Genomic DNA, 14,947 nt, shown 5'->3' with positions numbered 1-14,947 from the left:
GGAGAAAAAGCCGATTGAATAGTCTTTACTTCCCTATTACTTCACCGGCTAGGAAAAAGCACTAAAGAATTTAAGACATTCCTTACCATCTGATTTAAAAGGGGTGCCGGGCTGGGTGTCCCAGCACAATGCAGAGGTCGAGAAAAGCCACGGCCATTGGAAGTGCCAACCTCTCGAGGTGGCTGTGTGGAACTGCTACCTTGATCGTCCCCAGAAGATGGGGCCCGGCGTGTAGGCGGCAATGACTTGCCCCCATTTTCCACAGGCTGGTGTTTCCTGCTAGACCCTTCTGAGTCCCGGGAGCGGGTCCAAACATGGCTTCCACCACTTCGTGCACCCCGATTCCGTCTCTTCTCTCGTTTTTCATCCTCTCTAATCCAAAATTCTTCATCTGTGTCTCCGTCTTCACCAGGAAAATGTTTCATCATCGCCCGATGGAAGCACCTCTCTAAATTATCAGACATCTTGGTATACTCTATAGGAAGACACAGGATTGACTTCTGGGCATATTACCTAAAAGATAATTCTCCTACTAATACACAATAAAAGATGCCACTGAGGGTATGGGAGTTAAGCTGCCATTTGGGCACCTGCATCCTACATCGGAGTGCCTGGGAGGCAACAGATGAGGAACCCAGGAAGGAGACCCAGATGGAGTTCCTGGCTTCTAGCCCCAGTTGTTGTGGGGGTTTGGGGAGTGAACTAGTGAACAGAAGATCTGTGTTTGTATGTGCGCGCATGCACACGGGTGTGTGTGTTTCTCTCTGCTGTTCAAATAGAAAATGAAAATAAGTAAAAATCAAAGAAAGAAAAAAATGCAACTGGGGTAAACTCTGCTCGACACAAGAGGGAGACATAGTTCTGTGCATGAGAGAACCTAAGGATGTATTGCTCAAGTAACTGGAGCATTACCTCAAACCAGTGAACATTAAATCCTTTAAGGCTAAATGCAGAAATACTATCACTAAATTTTCATTTTCTAAATTAAGATATTTTTAGTTCAATGATAAATGATCTGAAACTTCAGTACCTTGGGACATTCAAATATACTGCGGTATTAGAAAGTACTATGCACAGGGCCAGCCCTGTGGTGCAGTGGGTTAGTGCCCTGGCCTGAAGCGCTGGCATCCCATATGGGCGCCGGTTTGAGACCTGGCTGCTCCACTTCCAATCCAGCTCTCTGCTATGGCCTGGGAAAGCAGTAGAAGATGCCCAAGTCCTCGGGCCCCTGCACCCACATGGGAGACCTGGAAGAAGCTCCTGGTTCCTGGCTTCGGATTGGCGAAGCTCCGGCCAATGCAGCCAACTGGGGAGTGAACCATGGGATGGAAGACCTCTCTCTCTCTCTCTCTCTCTCTGCCTCTCCTCTCAATGTGTAACTCTTTAAAATAAATAAATAAATCTTTAAATGTACTATACTGACTTCTTGAGATGATTTCTATCAGCTCCATGTAGGCTCTGTCCTGGGTCAGCTGTCAGTGTTCAAGAGGCCCACAACAATCCAGACCCAGAAGTCTCTAGTGTGAGAAAGAACCTGAATCCAGGCTGTCTCTAAATGTACTCTTGTATTCTGTGGGACTGAAGGTTCCTGGTACATATGGTGAAAATGGTTGACATCTTATGGATTCTAATACACATTCTAACTAGAGTTCTAAAGACAAGTCGGATCAGTAGCATGTTTTTCTGAGAGAAGGTATTTGACTCCCAATTATAACAACAGATACATATGTAGCACAAACACTTCTCTGCTTACCACTGCTTTCCCCATTATATTTTCGACAATTCCTAAACATGGTCTTCATGTCATTTACAAACTCCTCCTTGGTACAGTATAAACCTCCATTTAATTTCTTCTCCATACTTGAAATATCCATGGGAACCTAAAATAGGACACGTGAAGTCTATAATTAAAATATGCTACACAAAAGATATCACAGGAAACATCACTTAAGTTGTTCAAAAGTCTGGTCTATACCTAGCAAAACAAAACAAAAACAAACAATAAAACCCAAGAAAGATAATCTCTAATAAGTATAATTTCAAAGACAGCCTCTACCTTAATAATCTGATAATAGTTAGGGGCGTAAGATTCATCCACAGGTTCCAAAAAGGGCCAGGAATCCTTATGAGCCTTTACCACATCTAGAACTAAGAGGCAAATAAGAGAATTTGATTAACACTGTCACACAGGAATACATCTGTCAGAAACAGAATAGCTGAGAATGGGAACTAACCTTTATACATGGCAGTGAAATCATCATCCAACTCAAAGCTGTAAATCATAAAATGAGAAATTATTACTAACTCTAACTACCTTCTCCTCAGATACAGTAAGATTTCAAACATTCTTAACAAACTGGCTAACACCCATGAAAACAACATGAAGATGATGCAAATGTGGGAATATATTTTTCCTCATCTATAAACATGATGAGGTTGGCCTAGATGATCTACAACTTTATTATATAACATTAGTTATAATGAATATTTTAGTGATCTGAAAACCCACAAAAGCATACAATAGAATGAGCTCATGAATACTAAATATTTGTCTCTTCATTTTCAGCAAGAAGTATAAAGACACAGTGCCGGGTCCAGCACTGCCGTAGTGGGTAAAGGCGCCACCTGCAGTGCCAGCATCCAATATGGCCACTGGTTCAAGACCTGGCTGCTCCACTTCCAATCCAGCTCTCTGCTATAGCCTGGGAAAGCAGAAGATGGCCCAAGTGCTTGGGCCTCTGCACCCACGTGGGAGACCTGGAGGAAGCTCCTGGCTGTGAACTGGCACAGTTGGGGAATGAAACAGCAGATGGAAGACCTCTCTCTCTCTCTCTCTGCCTATCCTCTCTCTGTGTAACTCTTTCAAATAAATAAATAAATCTTTAAAAAAACAAAAAAAGCCAGTACCTGGCAACTTCACAGGGAGTGTGTAAAATTTCATTAAAGAGCTGGGAGAAACAATAAGAGCTTTGTGTATAAATACCTCTTGTGCTTCTGAAGAACATGAAGCAAGAATGTGCATGCGTGGTAAAGAGCTCTATAGTCAGCTGTGAGTGCATGCCTGCACCTGTCACTTCCTCTTTTCTCAACTTTAAAGGGTGACACTATTACCTTCCATAGGGGATTGTATTACAGTACCAGTTGCTGCTATTGTGGTCATTAAATACTCACAGGTCCTTGGTCCTTTTCTCTTCTCTCATGGGTGAGTTGGGGTCCAGATGGGAAAGTTCAGGGGGGAGCTCCTTCCCTTGAGCCAGCAGCCATGCCCTTTCTTCCCTGAGCTTTCTTCTCTTAGCTCGATCTGTAATGAACACAAAATGCCATCTCCATTTGCTACTCTGTATGCCCACAACACTCTTCCTGCTTTAGACACTGACACATCACATCTTCAGAGAAGTCTTTCATGAAATGTTATCTAAATGTCACTTCAATTTTGTTGCTCTTATTGGTATGTCTACTTTATTTATACCTCTCACTATTATCTATAATTCAATAATATTTGCTTACATTCCATCTTCTCACCATTAAAATGTAAACTCCAGGAAAGGAAGAAATTAATTTGTTCATTACCATAGACCCAGTACAGAGCCTTGCACAGAATCAGTGTTCAAAAATGTTTAGTTGGAGTTGGAGTCAGAGCCGCAGCCAGCACTGTGGCATAGCGGGTTAAGCTGCCGCCTGCAGTGCCGGCATCCCATATGGGTGCTGGTTCTAGTCCTGATCTAGCTCTCTGCTATGGCCTGGGAAAACAGAATATGGCCCAAGTCCTTGGGCACCTGCCCCAGAATGGGAGACCAGGAAGAAGCTCCTGGCTTCCAATCAGCATAGCTCCAGCCATTGTAGCCATCTAGGGAGTGAACCAATGGAAGAAGATTCTTTTTCTGCCTCTCTGTAACTCTTCCTTTCAAATAAATAAATATATCTTTTTTTTTTTTTTTTTTTTTTTTTTTTTTTTTTTTTAATTTTTTTTTGACAGGCAGAGTGGACAGTGAGAGAGAGAGAGACAGAGAGAAAGGTCTTCCTTTTGCCGTTGGTTCACCCTCCAATGGCCGCCGCGGTAGCGCGCTGCGGCCGGCGCACCGCGCTGTTCCGATGGCAGGAGCCAGGTGCTTCTCCTGGTCTCCCATGGGGTGCAGAGCCCAAACACCTGGGCCATCCTCCACTGCACTCCCTGGCCACAGCAGAGAGCTGGCCTGGAAGAGGGGCAACCGGGACAGGATCGGTGCCCCGACCGGGACTAGAACCCGGTGTGCCGGCGCCGCAAGGCGGAGGATTAGCCTGTTGAGCCACGGCGCCGGCTAAATAAATATATCTTTAAAAGAGATATAATTTCATTTGAAACATATACAGAAATAAAAGCTATAGATATTACCTTCAGGAATTTAAATCTAACACTGGAAACAGAACATATACAGGCTCTTACAACATATTCCACATAAAATAACACAGACTAAATCAGATTCTGGGCACTAAGGAATTGTGAATGAAGAGATGATTAAGTAATAGAAGGTGCAACTTAGGAATAGAAAGAAAAAAAGTATTTAAGGCCAGAGTCTTTTATTTCCATTTCCTGAATTTTGCACTGAAAACATTGTATTAAAAAAGTTAAACCAGGGGCCAACAATGTGGGGTAGTGGGTAAAGCATCCCATATGGGCACTGGTTCCCATTCTGGCTGCCCTACTTCTAATCCAACTCCCTGCTAGTGTGCCTAGAAATGGCTCCAGTACTGGGGTCCCTACACTCGTGTAGGAGAGCTGAAGAAGCTCCTGGCTTCCTGGCTTTGGATCAACCCTGTGGCCATTTGGGGAGTGAACCAGTGGATGGTAGATCTGTCTCTCCATCCATAACTCAGCCTTTCAAATAATAAAAATAAATAAATCTAGAAAAGAAAGAAAAACAGAAAGAGAGGAGAGAGAAAGAAAGAAAAAAAAGAGAGAGAGAACAAAAGTTAGATAGATAGATCTCCTTACATCAAAGTCCAACACCAAGATCTAGTCTGAGAAAACTACTTTGTCTTTGTAATATTAATGGTAATATTCTAGACTGGGAATGGTGCACTTTTAAACTATGAGACTTTTCTTAAGCATATCTCATTTGTGTTCAAAGTTACATCTGAAATCAGTTGTCATCAATATCTTAATTTTTTTCTTTTTGCTCCATGTGTGAGGCACAGCAGAGATCAGAAGGTACACCCAGAATGATAAATGCAAGTGTTTCCACAGAAATAGATTCATTGAGCTTGGAAGAAACATGACAGAACACAATCACAAGATACTTCAATAAGAATTGCCAACAGTACCATCCGTAAATGAAGGACCCTAGCTTGACTGAGATCTGGCTGCAGGTTTCTCTCCACTCCACATGTACCCCTCCAGACAGCACAAATGCACACATACCTTCCACTGCCTTGACCTTTTCCTCCAACTCACGTTTCCTCTCTTCTTTTAACATCTGTTCCTGTTCTTTCTTCTGCACTGCTAGAAGAATCTGACGTTCTTCTTCCTCCTCTTTGCGCTTCTGTTTTTCTATTCTGGTAAGCACAGGAGTCTCCTGGGAGGAACCAGTGAGTATGTCAAGCCAGGATACAACAATGCAACAACAGTTCTTTCCTTTGAGTTAATATTCAGTAAGAAGTATCAGAAAGGTAATAGAAGCTAGGGAATTTATATCATAAATACAAGTATAATCAGTAAAAAATATATACAGATTTATATACACACAAGAACACTAACAATAAAATATAATGGAGGGGCAAGTGTATCCAGTAGATCCGTTCCCATCCAGCTCCCTATTAATAGCTTGGGAAAGGCAGTGGAAGACAGCTCAGTGCTTGGGCCCCTGCCACCCACATGGGAGACCTGCAGGAATCTCCTAGCTCTTGGCTCCTGGCTCCTGGCTCCTATGTGGCTTTACCCTGGCTGTTGCAGAGCAAGCGTGCCCTCTCTCTCTCTCTCTCTCTCTCTCCCTCTCCCTCTCCCTCTCTCTCTCTGTAACTCCTGACTTTCAAAACAATCTATAAAACACACACACACACAATGTATAGTTAAAGCATAATACATTCTGGGTACAATATATATAATGTGTATTCTGCAGGAAATAATCTTTGGATAATATGATGGACAGAACAGAAATTTAGGCAGTTCAGAGATACCATTCTTTTTGATATATGGTTGATGACAAGTACATTAAGGATAAAGGAAAGGCATCACTCAGAACAGACACACAATATCAATTAATGTAGACGACTTTCAAACTTTAAGTTTTTAAAAAATATTTATTTATTTGAAAGGCAGAAAGACACATGCAGACAGTCTTCCATTTCCATATTAACTATATTTCCATTTCCAGGTTAATTACACAAAAGGCTACAACAGCTGGTGCTGGGCAAGGCTGAACCCAGAAGTCAGGAATCCGAGCATTTAAGTTCATCATCTGCTACTTCCTAAGTACATTAGCAGGGAACTGGATCAGAAATGGAATAGCCAGGGTTCAAACCAACACTCCAACATGAGATGTGGGCATTCCAAGTGGTGCCACTATACCTGCTCTCAGACTTTTTTCAACTCAAACAACAGAGTTCTAGGCAACCACTGAAAGTTAACTGCCTAAGTAATCTAACAGATGACAAGGAAAACAGGACCATCATTCATCATATTTTCCAATAAAACTGGTGCTAAGGGATTCACATTCTGGCACAGCAGGTTAAGACACCGCCTGCAATGCTGGCATCCATACAGGCACTGTTCAAGTACCATCTGCTCCACTTCTGATTCAGCTCCCTGCTAATGAACCTGGGAAGGTAGCAGAAGATGCCCAAAGTGCTTAGGCCCCTGCCACCCCTGGATGGGATTTAGCCTGGCCGAGCCCTGGTATTTGTGGCCATCTGGGGAGTGAATCAGCAGATGGACAATCTCTCTCTCAATTTTTCTAACTCTGCCTCTCTAATAAATAAATCCATCTTAAAAAAACAAACTTGTGCTAAAACACTCTATAATTCAAGGACACAGAAATTGTTTAAATTTCTTCCCTTAAATTCTGTCCTGATACAAAAGCTAGAACATTTTTAAAGGTTTAGTTATCTGAAAGAGTTACAGGGAGAGGGAAAGACAGGTCTTCCACTGCTGGTTCATTCTCCAAGTAGCCGCAACCGCCAGGGCAGAGCCCAAGCAGTTGGGCCATCTTCTGTTGCTTTTCCCAGGCCATCAGCAGGGAGATAATGGACTGGAGATAGAGCAGCTAGTACCTGAACCAGCACCCATATGGGATGTAGGCAATGGCTTCACTAGCTATGCCACAATGCCGGCCCTGAGAGCAAAAACTTTTAAAACACATTGTTATTGGCAGGCGCCGTGGCTCAACAAGCTAATCCTCTGCCTAGTGGTGCCGGCACACCGGGTTCTAGTCCCGGTCGGGGCGCCGGATTCTGTCCTGGTTGCCACTCTTCCAGGCCAGCTCTCTGCTGTGGCCAGGGAGTGCAGTAGAGGATGGCCCAAGTGGTTGGGTCCTGCACCCCATGGGAGACCAGGATAAGCAACCGGCTCCTGCCTTCGGAACAGCGCAGTGTGCAGGCCGCAGCGCGTCAGCCGCAGAGGCCCTCGGAGGGTGAACCAACCACAAAAGGAAGACCTTTCTCTCTGTCTCTCTCTCTCACTGTCCACTCTGCCAGTCAAAAAGTTAAAAAAAAACACATTGTTATTAAACGGGCAATAACTATTACCTGCAATAGAGACCCTGAAAGCCGAAACTTGTAAAATACACAGCTTTTGAATAGGTAACAACTACAACCTGCAACCTCTAAGTTGTAGAGAGCTAGAACAATGAATCAGCTATTAATGCAGAGGGAGGGAACGCTTAGTCTGCATAAAATAATGTACAGGCCGGCGCCGTGGCTCAATAGGATAATCCTCCGCCTGTGGCACCGGAACACTGGGTTCTAGTCCCGGTTGGGGCGCCAGATTCTGCCCCGGTTGCTCCTCTTACAGTCCAGCTCTCTGCTGTGGCCCGGAAAGGCAGTGGAGGATGGCCCAAGTCCTTGGGCCCTACACCCACATGAGAGAACAGGAGAAGCACCTGGCTCCTGGCTTCGAATCAGCACAGTGCACTGGCAGCAGCACGCTGGCCGCAGCAGCCATTGGAGGTGAACCAACGGTAAAGGAAGACCTTTCTCTCTGTCTCTCTCTCTCACTGTCCACTCTGCCTGTCCAAAAAAAAAAAAAAAAGTACAATATACTAATTACCTCATAATCAGGAATGCAAAGTTTTTTTTTTTTTTAAAAAGATTTTATGTATTTATTTGAGAGGTAGAGTTACAGATAATGAGAGGGAGAGACAGAAAGGTCTTCCTTCTTTTGGTTCACTCCCCAGATGGCCACAATGGCCGGAGCTGCGCAGATCCGAAGCCAGGAGTTCTTCTGGGTCTCCCACGTGGGTGCAGGGGCCCCAACACTTGGAAAAAGAGCAGCTGGGACTAGAACTGGTGCCCATATGGGATGCCGGTGCCGCAGGCAGAGGATTAGCATTCTGCGCCATGGCACCGGCCCCACAAAGTTTTCTTTTTTAACAGATCTTTTTAGCAAGAAGACCTAATGTTCTACTATGTTACATAAAGGTTGTATACTGTGGCAGTTGTTTTATGCTGTGGTCTTGATGAAAGGCAGCAGAGAGATGAGTGCACTCTGTTACACAAGTTGCCATCAGACTACAAACCGATTAAAATTTTATATGTATCTTCCTGGTTCTTAAAACAAGTTCAGATTCTCATTTGCCCCTGAATTTCAGGTGGCTTTGTCTAGCTGGTAGACTTTTTCTAATTTTTACCCTTCCCTATGAGCCTCACTTTGAAGGAGTTTACAAGGTAAAAATCTTGAATAGGAAAGATTTAAAAAAAAAAAAAAAAACTGTACACAGAACATGGTACTCATGAGGAGCTGCAGGAGAACAGGTAAGAATTAACATTTCCCAGAATCTTCATTATTCTGTAACCAGAACAGGCAGTTTAACATGGGAGATGATGACTGAAATGGGAAAACCACTGAGATTCGGCAAGGAGAATTCTTGCGAAGACTTCATCTAACCGAAGCACTTTCCCTGTATGTCACTGACAACCATCCCCTCTCACCACATCTGCCAGGTCCTTACTACTTCCAACCTTTCTTTGTCTGGTTTTTTTTTTTTTTTTTTTTTTTTAATTTGAGAAGTAGAGTTGCAGACAGTGAGAGGGAGAGACAAAGAGAAAGGTCTTTCTTCCGCTGATTCACACTCCAAGTGGCCGCAAGGGGCGGAGCTGTGCTGATCCGAAGCCAGGAGCCAGGAGCTTTTTCCAGATCTCCCACATGGGTGCAGGGGCAAAGGATTTGGGCCATCTTCTACTGCTTTCCCAGGCCACAGCAGAGAGCTGGATTGGAAGAGGAGCAGCCGGAACTAGAACCGATACCCGTATAAGATGCTGGCGCCTCAGGCGGAGGATTAACTTATTGCGCCACAGCACCGGCCCCTCCCTTATTCCAACCTTTCAGCAATACCATTACCCAGCTGAGAATAAATGATAGAATGACAGTTAACAATCCCAAGTAACACAAAAGTATTGCTAACTTCAGTTGTCCAATAACTCCTAGAAAACACCATCAGACATCAAATGACTAACATGAGATGATATGTTAAAGGAGGAGATAACAGGAAAACTAAAGCCTTTCATCAGAAGGAATTATTTCATTCCAAGAAAATCAGTGGTTCCTCTATGTTAGACAAAATTGATAGGCAAAACTGAGCATACAGAAATGGGGTCTGGGGGCAGCGCTGTGCCAGTGGGTAAAGCCATCACATGCAATGCCAGCATCCCATATAGGCACTGGTTCGAATCCCAGCTGCTGCACTTCCAATCCAGCTCCCCGCTAATGTACTGGGAAAGCAGTGAAAGATGGCCTAAGTCATTGGGCCTCTGTACCACGTGGGAGAGAGACTCAGAAGAAGCTCCAGGCTCCTGGCTTCGGATAGGCCCACTCCAGCCGTTGCAGACATTTGGCAAATGAACCAGTGGATGGAAGACCTCTCTATAACTCTACCTTTAAAATAAATAAAGACAAAAATGGATCTAATGCCACTTAGAACCCTGCATTCCATTATCAGGAGTACCTGGGACTGAGTCCCCACTCTGCTTGCCACCCATTTCTAGCTAATGATCATCTCAGGAGTCAGGAGGTAAAGGCTCAAGTACAGGAGTCTCCGCTACTCATGAGGGGAGACCTGCCTTCAGGCTGGCCCAGCCCTGGCCATTGCAGGCATTTAGGGAGCAAATCTGCGGGTAAGAGATCTCTTTCTGCCTACGTCTCTTTTTTTCCAATAGAAAAATTAGGAGGCCAGCGCCTCAGCTCACTTGGCTAATCCTCCACCTGAGGCACCCGCACGCCGGGTTCTAGTCCCGGTTGGGGCACTGGATTCTGTCCCAGTTGCCTCTTTTCCAGTCCAGCTCTCTGCTGTGGCCTGGGAGGGCAGAGGAAGATGGCCCAAGTGGTTTGGCCCTGCACCCGCATGGGAGACCAGGAGGAAGCACCTGGCTGCTGGCTTCGGATCGGCGCAGTGCGCCGGCCATAGCGGCCACTTGGGGGGGGTGAACCAACGGAAAAAGGAAGATCTTTCTCTCTGTCTCTCTCTCTTACTGTCTAATTCTGCCTATCAAAAAAATAAATAAGTAAAAATAAATTAGGAAATTAAAATAATTTACTTACATTCTGTGTACTTTATCCCTCTACCACAAAGAACAGATGTAAATACACAAAACACTCTTCCTTCAACCATAAAAGGCATAGTAGGTTCAGCTTTTTACGAAGAACTAAGGAACTGCAAACCAATTACTGATGAACAGAAAAGTCACCAAAAACTTAATGATCTAGTAAACAAACACAGCTGTCATTTCATGTGTTAGGTCAGCTGAAGCTAGGAGAAAAAGAGTCAATAATCAATTAATAGTATAGCCTTTCCCCCCGACAAATGGACATACAACTCAGATGAAATCACACAAGGCATAAACACTGTTCAATTGCAGCTTTGTAATTAATGCATAGAGAATGGGTTAGAGAAACTATCTTAAAATGTAAATAGTAATGATGACTGATTTTTCTAATTGCCAGGTCTTATACAGTTTTCTGCAAGTAGTGTCCAAGCTTTCTATAAAAACATGTAAATTATTTTGGACTCAGAACAACCTCTACCCAAATGAATTGGAGAAATCAACTAATTCTACATTTTCTCAGGTAATTTTTTATTAACATTTTACTCACTATGTAATCTTTGCCCCGGCCTGCAGTGCTGGCATCTGTACAGGCACTGGTTCATGTCCTTGCTACTTCACTTCCAATCCATTTCCTGCTAATGTGCCTGGGAAAGCAGTGAGGATGGCCCAAGAGCTTCTGCCCCTGCACCCACATGGGAGACCTGGAAGAAGCTCCCTGGCCTGGCTTCAAATCGGCCCAGCTCCGGCTGGCCTCTTGTAGGCATCTGGGGAGTGAACCAGTGAGTTGAAGACCTCTCTCTCTACCTCTCTCTGTAACTCTGCCTCTTAAATAAATAAATAAATCTTTAAAAAAAAAAAAAGTTTAAAATTGAAATATATTCAAGAATCAAAATTAGGACTAGGTGTTCTGGCACAGTGGGTTAAGCCACTACTTGGAACTCTTGTATTCATATGAAAGCATCGGTTCAAATCCTGATTCCTCTGCTTCCAATCCAGCTTCTCGCTGGAAAGGGGAACATGGACCAAGTACTGGACTCCTGCCACCCATGCAGCAGACCTGGATGGAATGCCCAGCCTTTGGCATCAGCCTGGGAGAGCCTGAATGCTGCAGCCATTTGGGAAGTGAACCAACCGATGGAAAAATCTCTCTCTCCTCTCTCGCTCTGCCTTTCAAACAAATAAATATTTTTTTAAAGAACTGGTAAGAACTGGGGCCGACGCCATGGCCCAGGTTAATCCCCTGCCTGTGGTGCCAGGATCCCATATGGGTGCTGGTTCTAGTCCCGGCTGCTCCACTTCCTATCCAGCTCTCTGCTGTGGCCTAGGAAAGCAGTGGAAGGTGGCCCAAGCCCTTGGGCCCCTACGCCCATGTGGGAGACCCCGAGGAGGCTACTGGCTCCTGGCTTCGGATTGGCGCAGCTCTGGCTGTTTTGGCCACCTGGGGAGCGAACCAGCAGATGGAAGACCTTTTTCTCTGTCTCTCCCTCTCACTGTCTGTAACTATACCTCTCAAATAAAGAAATAAAAATGATTACTGTTTTTAAAACAAAGGCTGTGTCACTATAAAATATGTAACGATTACCCTCTTTTAGTTCTTTTCTTACATCTCAGTATTCACATAAATTCACATAAAAAACTTTAAACAATTTAGTGGCATTTAGTATTCATTGGTATGAAAGTAGCACTCTAATACCACTCTAATAAATTCCAAAACACCCAGACACCATCAAAGGAAACCACACAAATGAATCAGCCATTCCTGATCCCTACTCCCCCAGGCCTTGGCAACCACCAATCTGCTATCTCTGTGTTTTTACTTATTCTGGATACTTCACAAGTTCTTTCTCCAGAATTACCAATAACTTAGCATTGCTATGCTACTTGCAAATACCACCATGTAACTGGCAGTCCTCTGTCTCACACTACCTCTTACATCACACATGTTATAATTTTGGCAGCTTCCCATCTGATGTGAATAATCAAAATTCCACTTAAATGACATAACACACACCTGAAAAAAATTACGCATGCACCAAGAGTGTGCTTTAACATCTCTGTGCTAATTTTCAGTTTTATACCACCTCAAGATGAAACATCACTAAAGGTCAAGACTTACCACCTAAAGACACTTATCAAAGTGTTTTAACTGTCAAACAATCAGTACAGTCAAAAATCCAGTTTAATACAATCTTGCCCCCCCCCATTTTTTTTTTTTTTTTTTTTTTTTACAATTTATTTGTATGTAAAGGGGGCAGAGAGGGAGAGAGGGAGATCTTCCATGGTTGCAAAGGCCCGAGTTGGGCTGGATCCAAAGCCAAAAGCCAGGAGCTTCTTCCAGATCCCCCAAGTGGGTGCAGGGGCTCAAGCACTTGGGCCATCCTCCACTGCTTTCCCACACCATTAGCAGGGACTGGAAGTGGAACAGCTGGGGGTCAAACCGGTGCCTATGTAGGGTGCAGGGGCTGCAGGCAGTGGTTGTACCCGCTAGGCCTCACCACCACCCCAAATCTTGTCTTTCACACACTGAAATTTGTTTCTTTAAAACAGGTCAATTTTGGGGCCAGTGCTGTGGTGCAGTGGGTTAACGCCCTGGCCTGAATCGCCGGCATCCCATATGGGCACCAGTTCTGGTCCCAGCTGCTCCACTTTCTGTCCAGCTCTCTGCTATGGCCTGGGAAAGCAGTGGAGGATGGCCCAAGTCCTTGGGCCCCTGCACCCACGTGGGAGACCCGGAGGAAGCTCCTGGCTTCGGATCGGCACAGTTCCGGCCGTTGCGGCCATCTGAAGAGTGAACCATTGGATGGGAGACCTCTCTCTCTGCCTCTCTTTTCTCTGTGTAGCTCTGACTTTCAAATAGATAGAGAAATCTTGAAAAAAAAAAAAAAAAGTCAGTTTTAAGTGGGACAAGGTGTGGCTGTTTAAGTAATTTACAGATAAGCAGGAGGCCTGCCAGAATTGAGGTGGGATTTTAATGAGCGGCTAATTTGAAACCCAAATTTGAAAATCTTAGCAGTATTCAACAGAATCTCTAGTCTGAGCAGTGGCCAAGACTTCAACACACACTCCCCTCTCCCAAGACAGGTCACCAGACTCACTGGCACCCTCGCCAATATTTAGTAGCACACTTGGGAATGCACCCCCAAGCCAGCTTCCCAGCAACCGCAGCAGCCAGAGTCTCCTGATAGAAACAACCACTCTAGCCCTAACCCTGGGGTTCACCAACAAGCTCCCTTCATGAATATTTTCCCCAGGAGTCACAATTAAAAGACTTTCTGAGGCATAAGACTGGACTCCTGGGTGACCACCAGAGGCCAGAAACCAAGCCTGCATGCTTTAAAGGCTTTAAGGTTTTCTGCTTTTGAAACAAACAAATAAAAGTTAAAAAGCAAGTTAAAAAGAATAAAATTACATAACAAACAAAATCCACAAAACACACACAAACCCTGCCATGAATCAAACAAGACATTTTAGTGTTTTATGCTAACTTCTGCTTGCAGCAATGAAGAACCTTTCAATGGTATTCAGATTACTCTGCAATCCCAACTGCCCAAATTGTTGAATAGAGAACAACACAGAGCTTTCAAGGTGCTGTCAGGGTAATAAAGATGGGGGCAGGGGAAGAACCTAACAAGGCCAGATGAGCTGGAAAACCATAACAATGACTGAATACCTCACCAAGGGCCACTAGAGAAGACCAGGAAGATGAGAAGTCAGTCATTACAGAACCATCACCCCAGAGGTGACCAACCCATCTCCGAAGAAGAACACACCTAAGAGGTGAAAAAAGTTAATTCTCAACCAAGGTATAATAAGCTTATTAGTTAATGGCAAGATCTCTATAACATACTTTCGTGTTGACATTTCAATTTATGACCATGAAAATACACAGTCTAGAGCAGAAACTATTGGCTCCTAAGGTAAGACTTGCTGTGACCCCTAAACTGTTAAATATCACTAAAACATAGTGCTCAAAAGAGGTAAATAGCTGGAAAGCGGTGAGGACATGGGACCTGGTAGGAGAATCTGGGTGAAGAAGCAAAGAGGGCGGTGGGGTGGGGTGGGCGTAGGCCTTCTGCAATCCAGGTGGAGACCAGAGAGCAACAGCGGTCAGGAGGTATGCAGCCGGCTGCTCCCGGCAATCTTAACAGGGAGCTAGAGAAACTGCTTTCTGAACTTTGCATGGCCTCTCCTTCCTTATTCCTGGCATCTACCTGTA

At 44.4% G+C, this 14,947-nt stretch overlaps 1 protein-coding gene across 1 annotated transcript in view; it reads right to left on the bottom strand.

Annotated features, from left to right (window-relative positions):
* Positions 1-14,947, bottom strand: part of LOC133761774 (chromatin remodeling regulator CECR2) — a 151,660-nt gene that overhangs the window by 14,527 nt on the left and 122,186 nt on the right. Inside the window, exons 8-13 of the mRNA XM_062194571.1 lie at positions 5,399-5,552; positions 3,172-3,301; positions 2,235-2,272; positions 2,057-2,148; positions 1,754-1,880; positions 87-475 (exon numbers count right to left, since the gene is read on the bottom strand). Coding sequence (XP_062050555.1) covers positions 87-475; positions 1,754-1,880; positions 2,057-2,148; positions 2,235-2,272; positions 3,172-3,301; positions 5,399-5,552 — 930 coding nt within the window. The remainder of the gene's footprint in view (positions 1-86; positions 476-1,753; positions 1,881-2,056; positions 2,149-2,234; positions 2,273-3,171; positions 3,302-5,398; positions 5,553-14,947) is intronic.

The sequence above is a fragment of the Lepus europaeus genome, chromosome 6 (assembly GCF_033115175.1).
Source record: "Lepus europaeus isolate LE1 chromosome 6, mLepTim1.pri, whole genome shotgun sequence".
In the NCBI taxonomy this organism is placed as follows: Eukaryota; Metazoa; Chordata; class Mammalia; order Lagomorpha; family Leporidae; genus Lepus; species Lepus europaeus.
The sequence above is the reverse complement of the archived record's forward strand: the minus strand, read 5'-3'. Positions and strand labels throughout refer to the sequence as shown.